Genomic DNA, 23216 nt, shown 5'->3' with positions numbered 1-23216 from the left:
CTTGGTCACTCAAGGTTGTAATAAAATATCAATCTGCATTTCCAGTACACCATCAGAATGTGTTTTTAGCACCGCAGGGCGCACTTCACCACCAGGGACGGATTATGGCGATGATGTGCCCTGGGCACGAATGTCTCAAAGGCCCCCTTTACCAATTTTTTGGGCAACAGCGATTCACTTGTATACAGGGCTCGCCTCTGCCTGTATGCCCCATTTTACAGGATTAACAATGGCACTAATACGTGGGGAGAGAATGCACACAATATTCTGTACTTTCACACCACAAATTGTTTTGTTTTAATATCTCACCAGTATCTGACGACATACAACATACTGTACAACATACTCAAAAAGATTCTGACCCATCCAATTCATATCACAGGAGAAAATTCCATAAATGTTTTACATTTCTACATTTAGTAGACATTTCACTACATTTCATGTGTAACTGTCGTTCACCACAGGCATTTAGGGGCTGGACACACCAAAACTTTTAAACGCGGCTGAAAACGCCCTGAGGATGCCGAATGCCAGCTGTTTCTTCAGCTGAGCGCTTTGGTAGCTGTGATACTTCAGCTGTGAGCAGGTTGATTGCTGTGGTAATGTCCCGCCCCTCCTCCGCTGTAATTGGACGGCTGTGTAAGAACTGACATTGACGAGCGGAGCCTTTCACTCAAAGTTGAATATTTTGACCTCTCGGCGCGAAAAAAACCCGAGCGCCGGTTTTCAGCACGGAAAAAAACCCGCTAGCTGCTTGCTTATTTAATAAGCGCCGAGTTTCCATTGCAATCAATTGAAAACATGCGCCGGTCGCGGGCGTAAAAGCTTTGTGGGACTGGACACACCAAAACTTTTAGGGGTTTTGTACACCAAAACTTTTAAACGCGTCTGAAAACGCCTGGACAAAGCCAAATAGCACCTGTTTTTCAGCTGAGTGCCAGCTTTCTTCAGCTAAGCGCTTTGTCAGCTGTGAGACGGTTGGTTGCTGTGATACTTGTCCCCTTCCCGCCCCTCCTCCACTATGATTGGACGGCCGCTTTCGAACTGACATTGATGAGCGGAGCTTTTGACCTAAAGTTAAATATTTTTCATCTTTAGCTGAGGGGTATCTTTCTCGATTTCCTCAGAGAAAACGCTTCCACAACATCATCAAAATCCAGTTCCCTCACAAGATCGCATTCAATGGCCATTAAAGACAGTGAATTTAGACGTTCTTGACACATTTTTTGTTTTAGTTTTTGAGTAACCGTCTTCACTCGCCTCTAGATGTCCCTCTCAACAGCGCAGCAATACATTTAAATTATTTATTTGATTAATTTACTAGTTAATACTTTGCAACTGCAAAAAAAATTCACATTATCCCTCAATATTTAACACAATTTTACTGAAAATAAAATTAAAATATTTATTTGAAAATAATAGACACAGTAAATTTGACAGGGCCCCCTGCTGGCCAAGTGCCCTGGGCAAGTGCCCAGTAGGCCCGTGCGTTAATCCGTGCCTGTTCACCACAGTGTTTAGACACACCTCTGATTTAGACACACAGAGCTACTGAAGGAGCTGCTCTGAGAAACAGCCAATCAGAGCAGAGCTCAACATTATTATTCATGACCCTTTCAAATAAGCCTATAGACGGGTTGCACGGCGACGTCACTAACTGGTTGCGCGCGCAACCGAGGGGCAGAAAGAAGAGACGTGCATTGTGTTGTATGCTAGTAGCGGTGTCTGTAAGTCAAAATGCCAAGGAATTTTTGCGTGGAAAATAGTACCAACAGAGTCAGTGCTGGGTGCCTGATGTTAACATACCAGTAGATGCGACTATTACGTTACTAGCATTATAATTATAAAATTATAATTCATACATGTATCACAGTAACACTGCAAAAATAAAGACAGAAAAACAGATACAACTAAAATCAAGTCTTATTTATGTACAAACATTAAAGAACGCTTCAATAATTAAGGTTGTTGCAGTAGCAGATCAGCTCACCAATCGGTCTTTCTGCCCCTTGGTTGCGCGCGCACCCTGCAATGTTTGTAAACTTGCAACCCCTCTATAATAGACCATTTCATTCTAAAGGTTGTAAATGGACATGTAAAACCATCTCTGGATAATTTTTGCACCTAATAAACCACATCTTCTATGTAGATCAGATTATTTCAATGCATTCTTTGGCACCTTTAAGTAAAGAAAGGGGAGAAACTAATATGTTTTTACTAATAAGTCGGTGAGTTTAAACGAAATGACCTTTAAATGTTTAAATGATGCAAGCGCGCGGCTGTTGAGGAGGAGAAAGCGCGTGAACATATCAGACGCGTGCACTTAAAGAATAGAAGCACACAGCCTCTCCCTAACTGATTTGTATGATGGAGACTGATCTAAGATCAGCCTTTCTCCCTACGGATATAACTGCCAAAGTCCGGCTTAGGCTAAAAGGGTTATAGCTACGGCCAAAATCTCGTGAAATCTCGCCCTATTAGCGCTGTTTTCATCACCGCGGGCATATCCCCAAACCCTAAACCCAACATCTCGCGAGATTTGGCCGTAGCTGTCTGTTATCTAGTCAGAACCCCAGAGGTCCAGCAGGCGACCACACTACCCTTACTAGCTGCGCAGTGCTTAGAAATGTATGCTGTATACACGTATGAGCTGCAAAAATGGAGCAAACGTAAAACAGCTGAATTCATTTGCAAAATAACCGAACTCATTTGAATGAGAAGACACGTGAGGTCACCTGCATACTACATAACTACTCTGTTGTGGTGTTGAAGTGTGCAGCAGGCGGAAGTGGAGTAAATCAGTGCCCGAGTTGTGTTTGATGTCGCACGCACAGGCGGCGCTTTGTTTCGCGCAGGATCCCACCCGTCACCGACACGCGCTCAATGCGTCGCCGCACATTTTCCGTTATAAACGCGACACGTCACGTTCACGTCGAAGCTAACGGAAATTAACGGCTTTGCATCGGATGGATTTATCACTTCGCGTTCATCTATTGGAGAATAAAAGCGAGGAATTACTCAGTGTGGATGTGCTGGATTTTAGGTCGGAAGACACGAATGAATGCGGATCCATAACGAGGTTCCTGACAGGATGAGTGTGTGTTTCATTCAATTTTCCACATGAGCGCGTTATAAACAGACTCGTGTCCTGCACAAAGACCTTCCTGAAATATCTCGATTTATTCCCGAGGAAATGGAAAGGATGGAGAATGAAGTTTTTACGTCTTTGTTGGAAGAATTTCTGCTCTCTCCTCTGGTGTGCTGGGTGAGATACTCATCATTCATTCACCACGTTTCTTCTTCAGACGTGCGTTTCTGTCTTTATTGTGGTGTGTTTTGTGTGCATAGCGTGTTTTGTGTGTTTATAATGTGCTGTTATGGTGTGTTGTGTGTTTATAGTGTTATGTTAATGTGTTTGTGTTTATACTGTGTTATGTTAGTATGTTGTGTGTTTATAGTGTGTTATTATGGTGTGTTTGTGTTTATAGTGTGTTATGTTAGTGTGTTGTGTGTTTATAGTGTGTTATTATGGTGTGTTGTGTGTTTATAGTGTGTTATAATGGTATGTTGTGTGTAAGTGTGTTATTATGCCATGTTGTGTGTTTACAGTGTTATTGTGAAATGTTGTGTGTTTATAGTGTGTTATTATGATGTATTGTGTGTTTATAGTGTTTTTATGGTGTGTTGTGTCTTTAAGTGTGTTATGTTAGTGTGTTGTGTGTTTGTAGTATGTTATGTTGGTGTGTTGTGTGTTTATAGTGTGTTATTATGGTATGTTGTGTGTAAGTGTGGTATTATGCTATGTTGTGTGTTTATAGTGTGGTGTTATGGTGTATTGTGTGTGTATATAGTGTTTTTATGGTGTGTTGTGTCTTTAAGTGTTTTATTTTAATTTGTTTGTGTGTTCATGGCGTGTTATTTTAGTATGTTATAGAGAGTTGTGTTTTTATGGTCTGGTGTTTGTTTATAATGTGTTATTATGGTAAGTTATGTGTTTTATAGAGGTGTTATGGTGTGTTGTGTGTTTATAGTGTGTTTTGGTGCGTTTGTGTGTTTATAGTATATTATGGTGTGTTGTGTGTATCTAATGTGTTATTACAGTGTATTTGTGTGTTTGTAGGTGAAGACGACGTCTCAGCTGCTGTCGGATGGATCTCATGTGTCAGAGTTTATGGCACTAGTGGATGGCGTTTATTTAAATGACATCATGACTCAGATGTGAGTAAACACACAATGATAACTCTTCTTTACTGTATAGCTGTATAAGGGGTTGATCAGACCGAATGTGTTTAGTGAGAGGCACCTTTTTTAAATTGTTTACTGTGGGGAGTGAGCGCTTTGCATGTTGTTTATGCACCCTGGCCCTAGCTCCTCACGTTTTTGCAGGAGCTATATGAGCACCTGAAGTTGAAAAAGTCAACTTGGAGCGTAAAAGCAGCCAGTCGCTCAGTGATCCCAACGTTATCGCTCATTGTATCTTTGTTATAGTTGCGTGTGAACCCACTATCATCTTTAATATAAAACTATTTTTAAAACAATATGGTTTTTATGGTTATCGTTATAATGTGAATGGCCCTTAAGCGTCTTTCTACTATGACGGTTAACAGCGTTCGAACGAGCACTCGCGCTTTAATCCTTGACTGACAGGTCAGCTGATTCGGTGGTCGTCTTGCAACCGCAGCGCACTGCTCTTTTCTGAAGTCAATCTCATAAAGGCAGTGTGGTGTCTCATTGGCCCCCTAAGTAAGCATTTGTGAAAACCTAAAAACATCACTGACTATGACTAAAGGTTTCAGCTTAAACACCATTTTGCGTTCTAGAGATTTCTATAGTACTGTACAGTGAAAAGATTACATCCTAACGCAGAAAGACAACATCCCGTTTGATTTAATGGAGAGTTGGCGTTTTCTGGCAACATGAGCGACAGTGACTGTTGCCTACAGGATGAGGCGTGTCCAACAGTGCGACCCAAAGGTGAAAAACCTTCACATTTTTTGCAAACTTTCGGGAGCGACTACCAATGAGAGTGAAGCGTGGAGTACACATCATCCATCTTTCGTCAGTTACAACTGTGGACGGTAACATATTTGTTTATAATTGTTACTAGATCAACAAGAATTAGAAACGCCTCCTAATGACCTCATTGAAAGAGACTGGTAGTGTGCACGCAGCATAATGCTGTCTCATTGTAAAATATGCTTATGGATTTGGCAGATGTTTTATTTAAAGCCTTTTCACAGTGATCCAAATCGATATCTGAGCTTTAGCCCCTGCTGTTACACAGAATAGTGATACAGTGTTGCTTAAACACACAGAAGAAGGGTATATATCTATATGTAGCTTGTTGTTATTTTGGAATTTTTGAGGTGGCTGCCTCAACCAAATTTCATGCCTCCAACGACTCTTGACATGTTTTTCTGTAATGTGTCTTCAGGAAAAACACGAAAAATTCTTGCACAGTGGCTTATCATTTGTGTGTGCTCATGTTGTCAGCACAGTGAGGCATTAATCGCTTTTGCGCGTTTAACACACATGACGACCAGTTATGACTCGAAAATAAATTATTTTTTAAAACCGATTCGTTTTAATGAATGGTTGAAACAATTCAGTCAATTAGAGATCAGTGAGTAAAATGCATAACGGAGGACGTGAAAGTTTTTTTCTGCATTTATTAACTCTTTTCTCGCCAGCGCCAGCATTTTTGATTTTCACAAAAGTTTAATGCCTTCCAGAAAATGTTTTTCTTTAAACATACTACATTTTTTAAAAAAGAACAGACTTTACAAAAATACCAAATTTTGAGCAAAAAGCTGAGATAATTGAGTTTTGATACAGATCAGCAGGGCTCTCAAGTTTTACCAAAAGTTTGGAGTGAGATTACAACTGTTGGGGAGGGGCCACTCAGGTATTTTGCAGCAGCGGCCCCTCGGCCCCACCCAATTCTCAAGTTTTTGCTAGCAGTTTAATTTTACCTTTTTTGTTTATAATTGACCAGCACAAATAGAAATGATAACAATTGGCAAGTCTGATAAAAGACAGAATCAATTTCTAAATAAAAAACATTATTTTTTTTATATTGTTTTATAAAAATTCAAATATATCAATTAAATTGACATCTGGACCCAAAAATATCTTCATGTTTATCAGAACAAACTAAATTTATAAAGATTTGTGTATGGCCTACATTTGTATAGTATGGCAGAACAGCGTCTTGAGCGTGTATGTTAAGCTTTATGTGTGTAACCGAGAAATATGATAGGTTACCCATTTTAGCTTATGACTGGTGTTTTTTGTTGTGTTTGATGCACATTTGATGATGACAGGGCAATAATAATGAAATGATTAATGCATCCATGGCCACGATGTACAATATTAAATGATTTTAAAAGTGACCTATAACATTGACGATGCAATACACTTTTAATTTATTTAATTTATTTAGCAGCGCACCGGTTTTCAGCGCGGAAAAAACCCACTAGCTGCTGGCTTATTTGAAAAACGCTGAGCTTCCATTGGAAACAATTGAAAACATGCGCCGGCCGCGGGCGTAAAAGTTTTGGTGTACACAGCCCCTAACCCTGTGAACCTGGGATTTATATTGAACAGTCTATTAGCTGTTTAAAATGCATATTTTATAATTTATTTGTTTTAAATATTTAGAATATTATTATTATTATTACTTAAATTCCATTTCATAGTAATATTTCATATTTTTTATCTATATATTCTTAAAAATTAAAGTTGTGTTCTTAGAAAGGATGTACTTGCATTATTATGCTATTTTATTGTCATATCTAATCAGTGACATAAAATGGTCTTTAAAAGAAAACCCTATCGACTATTACCATTATTTCTGGGGCAATTGAAAACCTATGAAACCTGACCTATGAAAAGTAGCTACCTGTCAGCATTGCATTGTGAGTTAATCTATTAAATACAGTAAGGAACGTCACTGTGTTACAAATGATAATGACAGAGACACCTGTTGGAGTTGTAGGGGCACGAAATTTGGTGGAGGTGGCCTCATAAACGAGTGATTTACTCACATTGTTTAGGGCTGATTATGTGAATCAAACCCATGATCTTTACTCTTCCAACATGCTCTACCAATTGAGTTCCATAAACATACATGAAATCTGTTGTGTATATATAATTGTTGATATGAACTTACATGTGTTGATATTAAAAGCAGATGTTTGTGTATGTAGAGTTAGGCATGTCCTGGTTACCAGTTTCAAGACTTACTGCGTTTTGAAAAAGTTAATTTCAAAACCACTAAAATTGTTTGTATTTACAGTTTTTAACTCTTTCTCCGTCAGCATTTTTGTTTTCAAAAAGCTCCCAGCTCAACTAGGAATGCTCCAATCAGGATTTTTGCAGCCGATACCGATTACCGATTTGTTATCTTCGTTATCATCCGATTCCGATACAGATTTTTTTAAGCTGATATGCTAGTATGCAAGCTCTTTAGTGACTGTAACTGTTAACATGTTTTTTAGATAAAGTAATACCACAGATGTTGACTTTGTTATATTACTTGCAGTAATTTGGTATATTATTGTTTTAATAGAGAATCAAATAAATAAGCACAACAAATATTTCTTCTGCGAAGAGATATTTAATATCTTTAATTTTTTAAATTATGTTTCTTAAAAGTAATGAAAATAAAACACTTTACAGTCTTTACTGTATGAATTAAATATACAAACATTTGTATGAGGTATAACAGAGAGTGGTTTTATTGAGAGATGAATTAGGTTACTGTAGCTTTAAGACGTGAGAGAGGTCACCCTGTTCACGTGCACTGATGACAGGCAGCTGTGTGTGCGCGTCAGGTGTACGCAGACAAGAGCAGCTGTGAGAAAAATTAAAATTTAAACTGTCAAAACTTTAAAACGCATGCAAATATTAAACCTTTAGCTCGAGGATGCAATTGTCCATGATGGATGTGTTGTATACACTCGGGGCTCAATATAAAGGACTGCCCGTTGGCCCGGAGCCATTGTGAGAGACGTTCGGTCCAATGAAAAGTATTGTAACTTGTCCGATCGGGCCAGTGCTTCACTCTCAGTCACTGAAGTATATTTTCATCAATGTGTATTATTTAACATCTTGGAAGCAGACATTTACTTGGGTAAAACACGACGAAAGAAACAATGCAATATTTTGCACAGTTTGCTGTCAGTTTACAGGTAAAGCAGAAAAGTTGGGAACCTTTTCTAATTAGAAGGTTTCTGTTGTATATGTATACAATTATATTTGACTTTTTAATTATTATTTTTAAATGTGAAACTGACATTTTTTTTATTGGACCAGTGAACATTTTGCCAGGGCAAGTGAAAACCTGAACCACTGGCTCGGCCAGGCCACTATAAAATAAATAAAATAATATAAATACTATAAAATAAATAATATTTGCGTTAAGCCCTGACGCTGTTTGATGGGGATGTGAAGACGTGTCACGCTGTTGACCGGAGCGCATCCTAATAGAAAATACACACATCTCTGTAAAGGCAAAGAGAGAAATCCAAATCGCACATGAGCAACGGGTGATGATAATGCTTGCACTGCGTAAAAAAATGGTCTCTAATTGCAGCCGCATTCAGGATCCCTATGATGACAAAAGTAACAAAGATCGGTTCACAAGATCTGTAAATTTAGCGAGTACCGATCAAATCAGTTAATGTCATTATCGGCCAATACCGATCGGCGGCCGATCGATCGGAGCATCCCTATAAATAGGGGTGGGCCGATCTGATATTCGGTATAGATATTAATTGATATTACTCTGATGGTATCACGTCTATACTATATAGTCTTCTGCTATTGTATTAAAAAGTCATAACAACATTATCTCTGTTGTCTTTCCTACTGCTTCGTGCATGGATTATGGAGGTTATGCGTTTCTCTCATTGTGTGTTCATATGTGTGTAAAGTCTTGTTAATGTTTGTGTTTGTCTAGTTTTATTAAAATTTTGTAAAGCATCTGGTTGATTAATGGTGGGATTAATGGCATGTTGTATTCACAGATGTGTTTTCGGCAGCTGCTCATCTCATCTGCATCTCATGGCTGCCAACACACAGCACTCATTATACACATACAAACACACAAGTCAATGATTGTTCAGGACGTCTGTTAACTGGCACACCCATTACCCATAAGCCATAACTGTCTGTGTGTGAAGTGCATGTTTTGCTGTTAACACTTTAGAGAGTGAGATTGATCAGGAATTAGTCTGCTCTCTAAAACTCAACAGAATCTGAACAAGCACTTTATTGATGTATAATCAATGTTCCTGTCAGCTGAATGACAGAAATGAGTGTTCTTGATCAAGATCTACAAACCAGTGAATAGTAATGCTTTAAAATACTGTGCAGCAGTTGATGCAGATATTATGATAGACTGACATTTTGCCAGGTCTTTGCATTAGCACATAACTGACTACTCCTACACAGACCCGTTGCCAAAAGGGGCATTAGTGGGCAGTGCCTAATCGTGTGTGTGGTCGTTGGGTGACCTTATTAAGACAGAAGGCGTTACGTGAACTTGATTTACTATCTTATTACACGTGTAATGCACTTAAATCACAGGAGAGGAATACTAATCTCTTCTCTTAACTTAAAAAAATCTTTTAAAAAATAAATTTTACACATAATTACATTAAACATAATAATATAAAACAAAATATTATAAAAAAACATACCCAAAATGGCCTCTGTAATTTTTTTTAGACTCCCCTCATTCTTTATTCAAATACAACAAGTCCCCAGCAGTAAACCTTATCAATATGTTTATATTTTGTTTTAGATGTTCTGTTTATTAAAATTAGAATAGAATATGGAGTTTGGTTGTAGTATAATACATACTACACTGTAAAAAATGATTTGTTGACCCAACTTGACTTGGTCAAGTCATCTTATTGCATTGACCCAGTTAAGTTTAGCCAACATTAGGAGTAAAGTTAACTCAACTTATATGTATTTGTTGAAATAACTTGCAGTAAATTGGGCCAACGTACCATATCAATTAATAAGCAATTAGATTTTTTTGTTAAGTAAACTTAAAAACATATTGGTTTAACTTAATTTTTCATGTTTTCACAACCATTAACAAAGTCTAATTGACATAAAATAGTGAGTTTTCCCTCAACATCACAACTTAACTTTTTGAGTTTATTAGACTTCATTGTTTTCTTTGACAAGAAGTTCTAGATATCTGCCTGAAACCAGATTTTTTTAAATGAAATCAACACAACTGCAAAATTGAAACTCTCAGCATTTATTTTTCCTTGCAAAGATATGAAAACATTACACGAAAAATACTCACATATATTCAGCTCACATAAGCACATGCAAACTTCTTTATGCACAGACCCATTCTTAGAGAATAGTATCAGATATTTTCATTGCAGGAACAACTGTACATGAAGAATTCACTATAAGCTGTGTTTAACAACTTCAAATAAAAGTCTTCAATTCCTAATCAAATGTCAGACATGACAAGGAAAGAGAAGCAGGACAAGGTAACAAGAACACAGTCTGTTTAAAAAAATTCTATAATACCAATGTTAAAATATACACCTCACAAAAACACGTGCAAACTTCTCTATGCACTAGGGCTGCACAATAAATCGCATGTGATTGTCACGCGCATCTTGTAAGTAATGCCGGTTCCTTGATTAGTAGTAAATCACCATCCGCTGCTTTCAGATGGAGCGGCATTTACTACACAGAGCTGTAGTTCACTGACATTTGGGGCAATTTCGCATTTATTATCGCGAACGTATCGCCTGCGATATGGCCCAGATTGTCAGTGAACTACGGCTCTGTGTAGTAAATGCCGCTCCATCTGAAAGCAGCTGATGGCGATTTACTACTAATCCAGGAACTGACGAGATGTGTGTGGTATCGCATGCGATTTATCGTGCAGCCCTACTATGCACAGAACCATTTAAGAGCCAAAATAGTACAAATAACTCCTTGTCATTATCAGATATTTTCCTAACAGCTTATAGTGAATTATTCATGTACAGTTGTTCCTGTGTTTAACAACTTCAAATAAAACAGTGTCTTTAATTCCCAATCAAATGACAAACATGACAAGGAAAGAGGAAGCAGAACAAGGTAACAAGTAAACAGTCTGTTTAAAAAATTTTTAAGAATACCAATGTTACACTTAAAGCGATACACCATCGTTTTGTCATATTAAACTATGTTATTACTTTAACTTTAAGAAGAGTCAATACATACCTCTATCATCTTAGTGCGTGCACTTAAGAACTGTGGCGTGTGGCGACACTTTGATAGCACTTAGCTTAGCCCAGTTCATTCAATGGTACCAAACAGAGATAAAGTTAGAAATGACCAAACACATTGTTTTCCCTATTTAACACGAGAACTTATACGATTAAATATGGTGGCACAAAATAAAACATGGTGCTTTTAAAAGCAGGTTAAAAAGGGTAACTATATTGTATGGTGGAATAGCACTTTTGGGAGTACTTCGACTAGCCTGAAAAATCTGCTCCCCTTCTCCCTCTCATAATGATTATAGTTACCCTTTTAAACCCACTTTTAAAAGCGCCACATTTTATTTTGTTCCACCATATTTGATCGTATATCTACTCGTATTAAATAGGGAAAACGTTGATGTGCTTGATCATTTCTAACTTTATCTCTGTTTGGTACCATTGAATGAACTGGGCTAAGCTAAATTCTATCAAAGTGTCACCACACGCCACAGTTCTTAAGTGCATGCACTAAGATGATAGAGGTATGTATTGACTCTTCTTAGTTAAAAGGATAGTTCACTTTGAAATAAAATTTTGATATGTTTTAGCTTACCTCAGGGGCATCCAAGATGTAGGTGTCTTGGTTTCCGCGGTACTTTCACTTTTGATATTTTTAGGTCAAACCGTTGTTGTCTGTCAGTCATATAATGCAGGTCTATGGTCACTTACTAAACGTTACTTCAAAGAGCATGCACAGAGAAGTCCAAATTAAACAACTGTCCATCGTAAGTACACATTGATGGCCTAAGACACGAAACGAGCAGTTTGTGTTAGAAAACGAACACTATTTATATTGTTTTTGCCCCTTGTACACAACCACGTCTGTGCTTAGTCTGCACATGCGCCGGAAGAGATATCCTGGATGAGTTTGCGCGAGCATACGTAATTGTTTTCTTTCACGTCGGTTTAAACATCCCGGATAAGCGCAAATCAGTACAATTTCTATTAACTGTCTTACCTACAATCTCTGTTCTGTGTAAACAATGAGTGACGTACACGTGCGAGAGATCACTTCCGGCGCATGCGCAGACTAAGCACAGATGTGGTTGTGTACAAGGGGCAAAAACAATATAAATAGTGTTCGTTTTCTCACACAAACCGCTCGTTTCGTGTCTAAGGCCATCAATGTGTACTTACGATGGACAGTTGCTTAATTTGGACTTCTCTGTGAATGCTCTTTGAGGTAATGTTTACCTCATAGACCTGCATTATATGACTGACAGAAAAGAACGGTTTGACCTAAAAACATCAAAAGTGAAACTACCACGGAAACAAAGACACCTACATCTTGGATGCCCTTGAGGTAAGCTAAAACATATCAAAACTTAATTTCAAAGTGAACTATTGCTTTAAGGTAATAACAGTTTAATATGACAAAACGATGGAGTATCCCTTTAAAACAATAATATCTAAAATAACAATGGTCTTAAACTTTAAAACAGTGTAACAATGTAAGTGCTTATAGTAGCAAGGAGAAGAAAAGAGTTTCTTATCTCAGCAACTTGCTCTTCAAAGAGTGAACTCTTGCGGGGCAAGAGTGTGATCCAACTCCAATGAACAGGCGTTGTATCACTTCAAAAGTGAATTTTAATTCCTTTGGAAAGTCAAGGTTTAATGCGTACACCAGGCCCATCAGGTTCAGAAAAGCATTAGGTATGTCACTCAGGTGACGCATCACCACTTCTTCCTCAATCACCAGGGCAACGTCATTGTAGAATTCTGGGAGAGGCTCCATCACATTTTCCACAACCACTAGGACTCCGATCACCACGCCCTTGATCACATCCTTTTCACGGTCACTGGGCTTTGTAGAATGAAAACAAAATTACTATTACTTATAACCAATTTCACAAACAATTTAAAGTCCCCAGACCCCTGCAAATTAAGAGATCTAATGTTCAATTTTCCCTCGTTTTGCCTTAAAGGTTTCAGCTTACCTCACATATCTTCATGAATTTAGAAGGAGTCTCTCGCATGTATCACGGCAGCCCAAGCAATGCTGCAGTCCTCATCCTTGGGTTTGTTGTCTGTAAAATATATGATGGTTAAAGTACCTCATTTATTGGTTCAATCCTTTGTTTTTCTTTTAATTTATCCTTTCACCCCCTCCCTCTGTCTTGAAAAATAAAAACATTAATTTCAAATATGTACACTTTTTGCATGCTTTTGTTGTAAATAATTTACCAGTGATGTGGTACAACAGTTGTTTGTTACCTTTTGTTCAGCACCAAAATAAGATTTAATAGTAGATGTAACCAGCTGATGTCACTTAAACCAGGAGTGTCTAAGGCTGGTTCACACTGGGCTCGTTTGCTGTGATCTGAACTCCTAGCCCGATTGTTCCCGACCCCGGCAGCATTGGTCTGATTTCACACTCAACTGATTTCTGTCAAACCCTGGTGCGTTATTACGTTATCACAAACGTGCATGAAGCATAATAGAAAACAGATTCCACACGCTATGCGCGAACACACTGAAGGCTCACTATCGCTCGTATCCAAGGTAAATCAACAACACTATCATCCCTTACATGTATTATATTTAACTAAATACATCATAATAAGCTAAAACGCATGCGCGGGTCACATTACTTCCTGAACAAGTGCGCACGCGGCACGGTTTGAGTGCAACCGAACAAAGACCACTTCCTCCAGGTAGTCTTGGCTTCGGTACCCCAGTGCACACCCAAGTCCACATGACAAAATCATACTGTGACACTGTCATGTGGACTCGGACTCGGTTTCAGGAAGAAATGTGACCTGCACATCCGTTTTAGCTTATTATGATGCATTTAGTTAAATATAATACATGTAAGGGATGATAGTGTTGATGATTTACCTTGGATACGAGTGAGAATGAGCCTTCAGTGTGTTTGTGCATAGCATGTGGAACCAGGACAACAAATCTAAAAATCCACTGCCTCCTTAAAAGAGTTAATTTGCAAGCAGCAGAAGCCCACATTATATGACACACAGACACACACACAGCACCGAATTAATAAAAAAAGCTATATATTAACCCGTGTTGTTTTCTATCATGTGTCATGCACGTTTGTGATGACGTAATAACGCACCAGGGTTCGATCGAAATCGAATCCATTTTAGTTTGAAACCAGACCAACGCTGCGGGGTCACCGGGAACAATCGCGTTTGGGCTATATGCCACAAAGTAAACCATGATCAGACAGAACAAATTCAGTCACTTTGTGCAATTAAAGGTAATTACATCAATGTAGTGCACTTTAAGAGTAAAAATAAGTGACATAGATCTATGAGGAATTTAAAAATCTTTGGTTGCATATATGCATGGTAATAATAGGGCACACAAATGAGATTCACCATTGGTCAAAACATGTTTATAGAATAATAAGTGGTAGCATTTAATACAGATTTATTATTTATCACTGAACATCAAGCAACCTTAGCACCCTAAATTTGAAGTGGATACTGCAACATTAAAGTTTATCATTCAAATGATGATGTGACTTTGCCTTTTCAGACAATCAGGAATTTAGTCAAGTCAATTTGTTTTTTGCATTAATCTTTTGGCAAAGCATAACAGTCAAGAGCTACGCGTTTCACACACACATGCAGGCAAACAAGATCTACGAGTGTGTCATTACTATTCTGTAATCGCACGCGTTAACGCAAACACGAAAATTAGATTCACAAACCATCAGCGAATGTGTGTTTTTGTCAGGATTATGTGGGATCTGATTCATGTGGATGCGCGCGTTAACGCATGCGCGTAGAGAATATTATAATGCAAGCAAAACGTTTTGACACAAATGCAACTTTATATTGATATCGTGAGACAGCATTTGAAATGCAAGCACCTGCTTCTCTTAATTTCTTCTAAAATGCTGCCTGTCTCTGCCTATTCCTTCTATCCATGCCCAGCGCGCCACTTATTTAAGTGCTTTATCAATTAGGTCATATCTTTCCTGTTCTTTATAAACTTACTTTCCATCCTGCGGATTCCTTGCTACGTGACATCTCCGGTCTCCGCACGGTACCTGCAGCTGGATCTCTCAACCACACTTTAAAGACCCGCCCCATTCTACTTCTGATTGGCTAGTTTAGTTTGGTTGAGAGTAAAATATGTGTTCCTCTCATCCTATTTGTGGGTGAACGCATGAACGCGAAATTATATTAATATATCAACGTTATATATATTGTTTTAATTCGCGGCCAACGCCGCACGCCGTAGATCCGGCACGGTGCCTGAAAACTTTAAACCATGCGAAAAAGCTATTTTGGGCCATTTTACACCAATTAACATGCTAAAAAGTAACTGTACATGTTTTTATCTATTTACCAACATTAACTTACACTAGTCAAAGACGACTTCTCTTTCTGCTCACGTCTCGACAACAGCTCGGTGTCTAACACTGTGTGTGGCTCCTGATTAACGTTAACTTACCAATCAAGTTGTCTTAAATTAATACGCAAACGAAACAAGCCTATTTTTTTACATGAAAGAAAGAACAAATCGGAGTATACTTACTATAAAAATCCATCTGTAGTCGTTCAAATAAGAGCTCCTTCGTCGTCTTTTTTCTCCCGTCAGCAACTCCTGTAGTGATCTCGTCCTCTCGTGCAGAAAATGGCGATGGCGCCTCTTGTTCAAATTCGTTAAAGTAGTACGTCATTATGACGTAGAGATTCTGGCACATGCGCATGAGGCAAAAAAATTGAAAGAACCTATGTTTTGTTGTTATATGAACACCTTATTTTAAGTTTTCAATTTCCCTTCAAGTTGAGGTTGTTATAACTCATCCTTCTGTGTAGTGAGACACTGCAAGTTGACAGGACATGATTTTACTTGTCCACCTGGCTAAAACTCAAAATCACTTTTTACAGTGTAGATATAAATGATATAAGACGTTTATACAGTTCGGCTCGCATATACTGTATAAACCTACAATAGTGTATCATTTGTGGATCCTTCTGCATATGCACCTGCACAATGTATGTAGTTTTAAAATCACATTTTGGTGGTTTTGTGCCATCATCAGTGCATTCAGCTCATGTCTGAGAAAAAAACTTGCGTGCAAAAATCTACTTTAATAAAAGTGTAAGTTCTTAGGAGATTTTACTCCGCGACCTGCTGCCTGGTGAGTAGTACACTTATATGCTACAGCCATACGTTTGTTTATTGCTATCTGGTATATCAGGGCTCAAGACTAACTTTTTTCACTGGTTGCACTGGTGCAACAAACTGTTTTGGTGCAACTTATTTTCTTAGGTGCACCAGAACAAAAAGTTAGGTGCACCCACATTTTTGACCGCATCGTTGCATCAACGCTGCAGTTTTACAAGCACCCAACCCTGTTAACCCGCACGAGGACACTGGCATCCTAAAGAGTTCTTAATTTACATTAATTCAAAGTTACTGTAAGTTTAAATGTACTTACCTAAAAAAACTATACAACATAAAAAGCATCAAGACTTAAGAATCAGTTTTTGACCTTTATTTTATTCACAAAATCCTATAGTGACAGTAATGTTTTTTTGTCAGGAGTTATGAATTTGTATTTATTTTTTAAGTATGACCATCAGTCGCTGTCATTTAGAAAAATCAAAGGGAGGGGTCCACCCTTCACTATCTCTGATTGGGTTACCACGACATGTACCTAATGTGTGCTTGTTGTTGAACCAATGGGAGTTTTAGAGACGTATAATCCGTCAAACGGCTGGTTGCAGTGGTGCGACCTAATATTTTCTTAAGGCGCACCATTGAGAAATTAGGGCGCATCATTGAGAAATTAAGGCGCATGTGCAACCAAATTGGTCACACTTTCGAGCCCTGTTGTTATTGCATTGTTGGTGAAACTGAAGACTCTTGTTAACATCGTTTATAGGTTTAAGGTATGTGTTTTGTTGTAGTTGTAGAATGGACAGCCTTGTGCTTTGGTGTAATATGGACCTTTTTACAAATGGATTTTGGTCGTTCAGTCTGTTTTTGACTTCATAAAAAAGTTAAACGAAATGCCCCATCGTTGCTCCTATTGTCGCTGTCTGTTGTATTATTATCTGGCCAGCCTTTGCCCTTTAGGATAATTTGTGTATTTGGGTTGTTCATAACAAAAATGCACAGAAATTACATTTGTGTAATTGTAGTCTTTGCCAACATCTCCGACCATAGGCACTGCAGGATACACTCTGGGCAGATGGTCAGACCATCACAGGACATTCACAGACACTGTCACACCAGGGTTTATCCTGGCTCAAACTGCGGTAGTGTCATCTAGGACTTTTACGATTATGAAATAAATCGTCTTAAGTCGTTTGGATAACCACAGTTATTGCGCAGCTTTAGCAGTATGGTCAATGCTTAGGAGAAATGGCGGCAAAAGGCACCAACAGCAGAGTATTTAATCTTAGAGACGCAAATCGCTTTATAAGATATATTTTGGCTGATTCATTTGCGCTGCTTCTGATGTAAAGTATAAGGGGGCATATGTACACCAAAGCATTTAAACTGGGCTGAAAATGCCAGGTGGATGACAACTGTGGGCGCTTTAGTTGCTATGATACTTCTGCTTTGTTTATCAGTAATTGAACAATGCTCTGATTGGTTGTGATATTTGTCCTACCTCTCATTCATTGTGATTGGGTGACCGAGTGAGAAGTGACATTGAGAAGCTAAGCGTTTCACCAAAAGTAAAAAAAAATATTATTGCTGAGGAACTTTTCAGTCCCATTAGCATTTTAATTTTTTTTTAATGTTTTTTGCAATCAAAATGACTGAATTGTGGTGGTATTTTCCAGAAATATGTTAATATGTATCTTGCCTGGGTTGCATATGTGTGGGGCGGGTCTATCAAAAGAAGGTCCACATTCTATTGAGGTAGGGGCGTGATGGTGATTTTAAATGTCAACATTGGCTTTTAGAAATCATGCACCCCACCCTTAAAGGCACATCGTGGAACTTTTTGGGCACTAGGGGGCGCTAGACATGTATTTTTCACGCCTAGCGCCCCTAGAGGCCACAAGCGCCGCAGCACTGTCGCAAAGGAAAAGAACAGACCAACCTTAAAACTAAACTAAAAACTAAACCTTTAAAAGGCTAAACGATCAACATTTTGAGGCATCAGGGAGAAACGCAGTCATGTTACAACTTTCGATGAGGAACTCGTGACAGCCATTTCTCAATCTGAAGGTTGCAGCCTCCGGATGTCATATTTCTAAGCTGCATACGTCAACAAGACTGTCTTATTTCAGAATATTAACAATAAAAAAGTTGACTGTTATACTTAATTAATCGTAAATTTTTGCATTATGCTTATGACTTGCGAATGTAATGCTCAGTTTACCTTAATAAACCAGGCTTGATGACGTATGCAGCCTGCATATTTGACCTCCGGAGGCTGCAGCCTTCCAATTGAGAAACGACCAGAAGTATTTCCTTGCCTTTTTCGAAACGCATTCTGTTGCATCATCTCTCTCTCTCCCTCGCCACCAGGATTTTCCGCAGTGGCGCTCGTATTTCCTCTCTTTTGTGTGAAAATTGTCGCTCCAAATCCAAGTGTGTTTAGGTCTAGGTGAGTGACAGCGGAATGCAGCAAATGAGGAAGAAACGCTTGGATCTGATTGGTGAATTAATAGGGATTGGTGAATGAATAGGGTTTGGTTTTACACTGTGTGAGTTTGAGCAAGTTTGACTGCTATAGCATCCTGGATTGTAATGTAAATACAGACAGTAAAAGAAAGGTAAAAACATGAACATGTGAATGCAGCATCTGAATACAGGGAACTATATGCAAGATAATCACCGTCATTTATAAAGAAGATCGCATTTATGTATGAATCAAGATGTGACGTATGCCATAAAGCAGTCGAATTTTTTTAGTTTTTTTTGTGCTCTGCTTACTACCAGAAACCCTAAGTTTTAAAGTACGAGTAAAAGCGATACAGACCCCGTCAGGCTATGGTAGACATGTCATTTAACCTATTTAAAGTCGATGTACTATCACAAGGGTCTTGAAAATTTATTATGAAGGTTGAAAAATTACATGGTGTTGCTTTAAATATTATGTATGCAAGTTGCCTTTGCATGTTGGTCAGTTGTTAAAGAAGTCTAAACTTTGCAGTTAAATGTGATAAAGGTGAAGGGGATTGTTTATTTAAGTTGTTTGTTTGTTTGTTTGTTTGTACGATAAAAAGGTTGTGTATTTTGATTGCAACTGTCATGTATTCTGATTCCTTCACCTCATTAGAATCAGTGTCTTTTTTTACAGATTCACTCATGATGATGGTAAAATAGGACATTCAGTCAATCTACTGCAGTATTTCCTCTGTCAATAGAAAATATGGTTAACACCCAGTCATGCATAAAAAAAACAAATACCGCCATATACCATGAAACTGGCATAATTTAAAATGATCTTTCTTTGGTCATACCGCCCAGCACTAGTGTGCTTATGATAAAAGTAAACCGCTGCGTCTTCATTTAGCATGAGCTGCGCGCTCAGTCAACTGCTGCTTCTTCATAATGTGAGCTTCTTTATTTCTGTAACAACGCATGTATATTTGGGCTGCATGATTTGCAAGCTTCATCTCCACTTTAAACACGGCAGTTAAACGTTCACGCACTTTGCTTTCACGGAAGCATAAGTGGCACATTCATACTGGTCGCGTGTCGCCGTGGCTGGCTGTCTGTCTGTCTGAAAATACAACAGGATAAGTAGTTCCCTTTACTTTATTTACAGACTGTTAGAATTGAAAGCTGTGGCTTTGTTGTAAGGAAAATGAAAGGAAATTAAAGTTTTTTTTTTTAAATTAGCTCTATATAATATATCTATATAATAACAAATATTGTTAATACCCATCACAGTGTAAAGTTGAAGGTTAAAATTAGTTCATTTATCCGTGGCAAAATGTCCTAATCCGCATATCCCTGAAGATTACAACTTAATACGTTTTAATTTATATTTTAAAAACATTTAGAAATGTTGTCCTAAAACATTTAGCATTGTTTGTTTTGACAGAAATCCAAAGGGAAGTGTCCAGAGAACTTACAGGAAAGTGAACAACGATCCCACACTGCGTGTTCAGAACCTGTCCATTCTCATTCAGCAGATCAAATCATTTTATCAGGTGAGGGATTTACTCTGATTCATTGATGCAGTCATGCTGATATTATGGTTGTTGTTTTTTTTTTGACATTAGTTGTACATTTAGTAATATTACTGTAGTGAGATTAATGGTCAACATAAAGTCTGGAGCCCAGGCAAATGTACGCAGCAGATTGTGTGTGGACACATGGAGCGCCACATTATTTATGCGTGGCTAATGTGGCATACTGAGGTCCAGAAGTACTCAACGTAAGTACTCAATGGAACTATTTTAAACCATTTAAAATAAAAAAATTACTCCACGTAATATACAGTTAGGTCCATAAATATTGCGAAAGAGGCACATTTTGGGTTATTTTAACTGTTTAACAAAAGTTATTCCAGTTAAAGTCATATAATAATAATATTGACTTAAAGTGCACAGTCCACAAATGTAATACATACAGTGTTGTGAGAAAGTGTTTCAGATTTTTTTATGTTTTTGCAAGTTTGTCTTAATGTTTTAGATCATGAAACAAATTTAAATATATGTCAAAGATAACGCAAGTAAACACAACATGCAGTTTTTAAATTAAGGTTTTTATTATGAAGGGAAAACAAAATTCAAACCCTTATGTTGTTGGTGCTGAAACAGTTTGTATAATAAATAAACATGTTACGTAAACATGGTAAAAAGGTGGTTTATGTTCTTTGTTTATTATTAACAAATACAATAATCAATAACAAACATTGTTTTATAATTACAACCTATAACTCTGAAGAGTCTTTAGTTTTATCAGGTACGTAAGATGTACTAATGTTTGAAAAAACTTTCCGAAACTTGCAGGAAAGCGGAGGCCTCAGTTCTCTGAGTATTAAGTCAGAATGCATGAATACCATTACCCCCCCCCCCCCCAATATCAGTTGAGCGCAGGTGAAGTTTGTTGAAAATGTATGTGACAGTACTGTATTTACACCAGCGTCCAACATCGCTTAATCGTTTTCATTGACTTTTCCCTATTGTTGACTTATTTGTTACATAGTGAAAGGCTGAACAAGTGAGCTGCTTCTGACACAGAAATGGTCGTACAGCATCACCCAGAGGTTCTGTTAACCAAAACTTGCTGTCTTTTACGTATTTTATTGTTTTATCGGTTTATTTTAAAACAAAAGCTATTAAATGTCGTATTATCATTAAAATATGAAATGGCGGATAATAATTGATTACGCAAATTTTTTTATGATCCAGTCTATCAAAATGATGGGTTATGAAAGTCCAGACCTCAATCACTTATAGCCACAGAATTATTCACATACCATCTGCATGTGTACATAAAGCAACTATTAAAGTAGTTGACATTGACCTCTGTAATGTTTGTTTATTGTGCATGCTACAGTAATGTATTAAAACTATTCATTTGGAAGCAAATTTTCAATATTTTGCATATTGTCATTAATTTAAATAACAATTCATATCGTTGGACAGTTATGTTAATGTTATGTACTATAATACAGGAACAAAAGACCAGAGTTCATTTTGTGTGCTTTTGTCTTTCAGGAGACTTTACAGCAGCTGGTGATGATGTCACTTCCTGATGTTCTTGTGTTGGGGAAGACACCTCTTAGTGGTACGTTGTAATGGTGGTGTTAGGTCTGTTTGCGTCAGGCTTTAATCAAGTAATGCTATCTGACTAAGCTTGCGCTATTTAATGCACACTTCCAGTGTACGATACCTCTGAGTTGTCCTTGACGCAACGCGTCTGGTGGGTGACCCTTTTAACCCTCTTCAGGGAGTACAAGAAGGTTAGTGTGTCTGAGGCGAGGCTGGAATATGGGACACAGCTCAGGTGGTAGAGAGGACCCATAACAAAGTTCAATCAGTTCTGTATACTCAGGGCAGATCTCAGGAATGAGTGGGGCTTTGGGTAGAGTTCAGGGATGAGTAGGCACTCTTTGCTGGAGATAGGAGAAAGAGCACATGCCTTGCAGGGACTAGGAGAGCGAGAGTGCGCCTCTTGGTAGTTAGAAGAAAGAACGTACACCGGTAGGATCTAGGATGAAACGTTTTTTTTTGTTTGAAAGCAGAGGGTCTGTTCTTTCATTTGGTATATTTTATGTTTATATATTTAAAGAAGAACATTTTCTGGAAGGCATTAAACTTTGGTGAAAATCATGAAAAACGCTGGCGTTGGCTGGCAACTTTTTTTTAAAAACGCTGGCGGTGAAAGAGTTAAGCTGGTCTAGCTGTGTTTTGGTCACTTTTAAGCTGGTCTAGCTGTGTTTTGGTCACTTTTTAAGCTGGTCTAGCTGTGTTTTGGTCACTTTTTAAGCTGGTCTAGCGGTGTTTTGGTCACTTTTTAAGCTGGTCTAGCTGTGTTTTGGTCACTTTTTAAGCTGGTCTAGCTGTGTTTTGGTCACTTTTTAAGCTGGTCTAGCTGGACTTATCTGGACATGCTGGAAGACCAGCTGACCCACCAGCTTGACCAGCTTTGCCAGGCTGGTTGGACCAGCTTACACCAGCTACTGCCACCTCAAACCAGCTAAAACCAGCTACCAGCTTATGCTGGTCTTTGCTGGATTTTTCAGTAGGGGCAGTCTTTTTTTAGGTCTTGCTGAGGAGATTGTTTTCATAGTTAGACACCACACTAGCCAGCAGTGCTAGCTTCTTAGTTCCTGATATTAAGAGGCAATCACTAAGATAAAAAATACAGAAAAAACGAACGAACCTATCCTACCCAAAAAAAGTGTGTTTACAGTAATTTATGATTATGTCAAAATGTAAACATGTGAAAGATTGTTAAAGCAGTTACCTCAGTATTAAAATGATTTCAGAATGATTGTAGCCTGTAGCTGCTCAATCCTACTGA

General features: G+C 38.1%; 1 protein-coding gene across 5 annotated transcripts in view; it reads left to right on the top strand.

Moving 5' to 3' along the window:
- The first annotated feature begins 2619 nt into the window (after positions 1 to 2619).
- Positions 2620 to 23216, top strand: part of ccdc88ab (coiled-coil domain containing 88Ab) — an 81175-nt gene continuing 60578 nt past the window's right edge. For 3 of the 5 annotated variants that reach the window (XM_065250801.2, XM_065250793.2, XM_065250769.1), the window contains exons 1-4: positions 2621 to 3307; positions 4121 to 4218; positions 20284 to 20392; positions 21908 to 21977. In XM_065250801.2, coding sequence (XP_065106873.1) covers positions 3194 to 3307; positions 4121 to 4218; positions 20284 to 20392; positions 21908 to 21977 — 391 coding nt within the window. In that variant the 5' untranslated portion in view covers positions 2621 to 3193. Of the gene's footprint in view, positions 3308 to 4120; positions 4219 to 20283; positions 20393 to 21907; positions 21978 to 23216 lie in introns of all 5 variants that reach the window. The other 2 variants (XR_010526779.2, XM_065250783.2) reach the window with 2 other exon arrangements.

The sequence above is a fragment of the Paramisgurnus dabryanus genome, chromosome 20 (assembly GCF_030506205.2).
Source record: "Paramisgurnus dabryanus chromosome 20, PD_genome_1.1, whole genome shotgun sequence".
NCBI lineage: Eukaryota > Metazoa > Chordata > Actinopteri > Cypriniformes > Cobitidae > Paramisgurnus > Paramisgurnus dabryanus.
The sequence above is the reverse complement of the archived record's forward strand: the minus strand, read 5'-3'. Positions and strand labels throughout refer to the sequence as shown.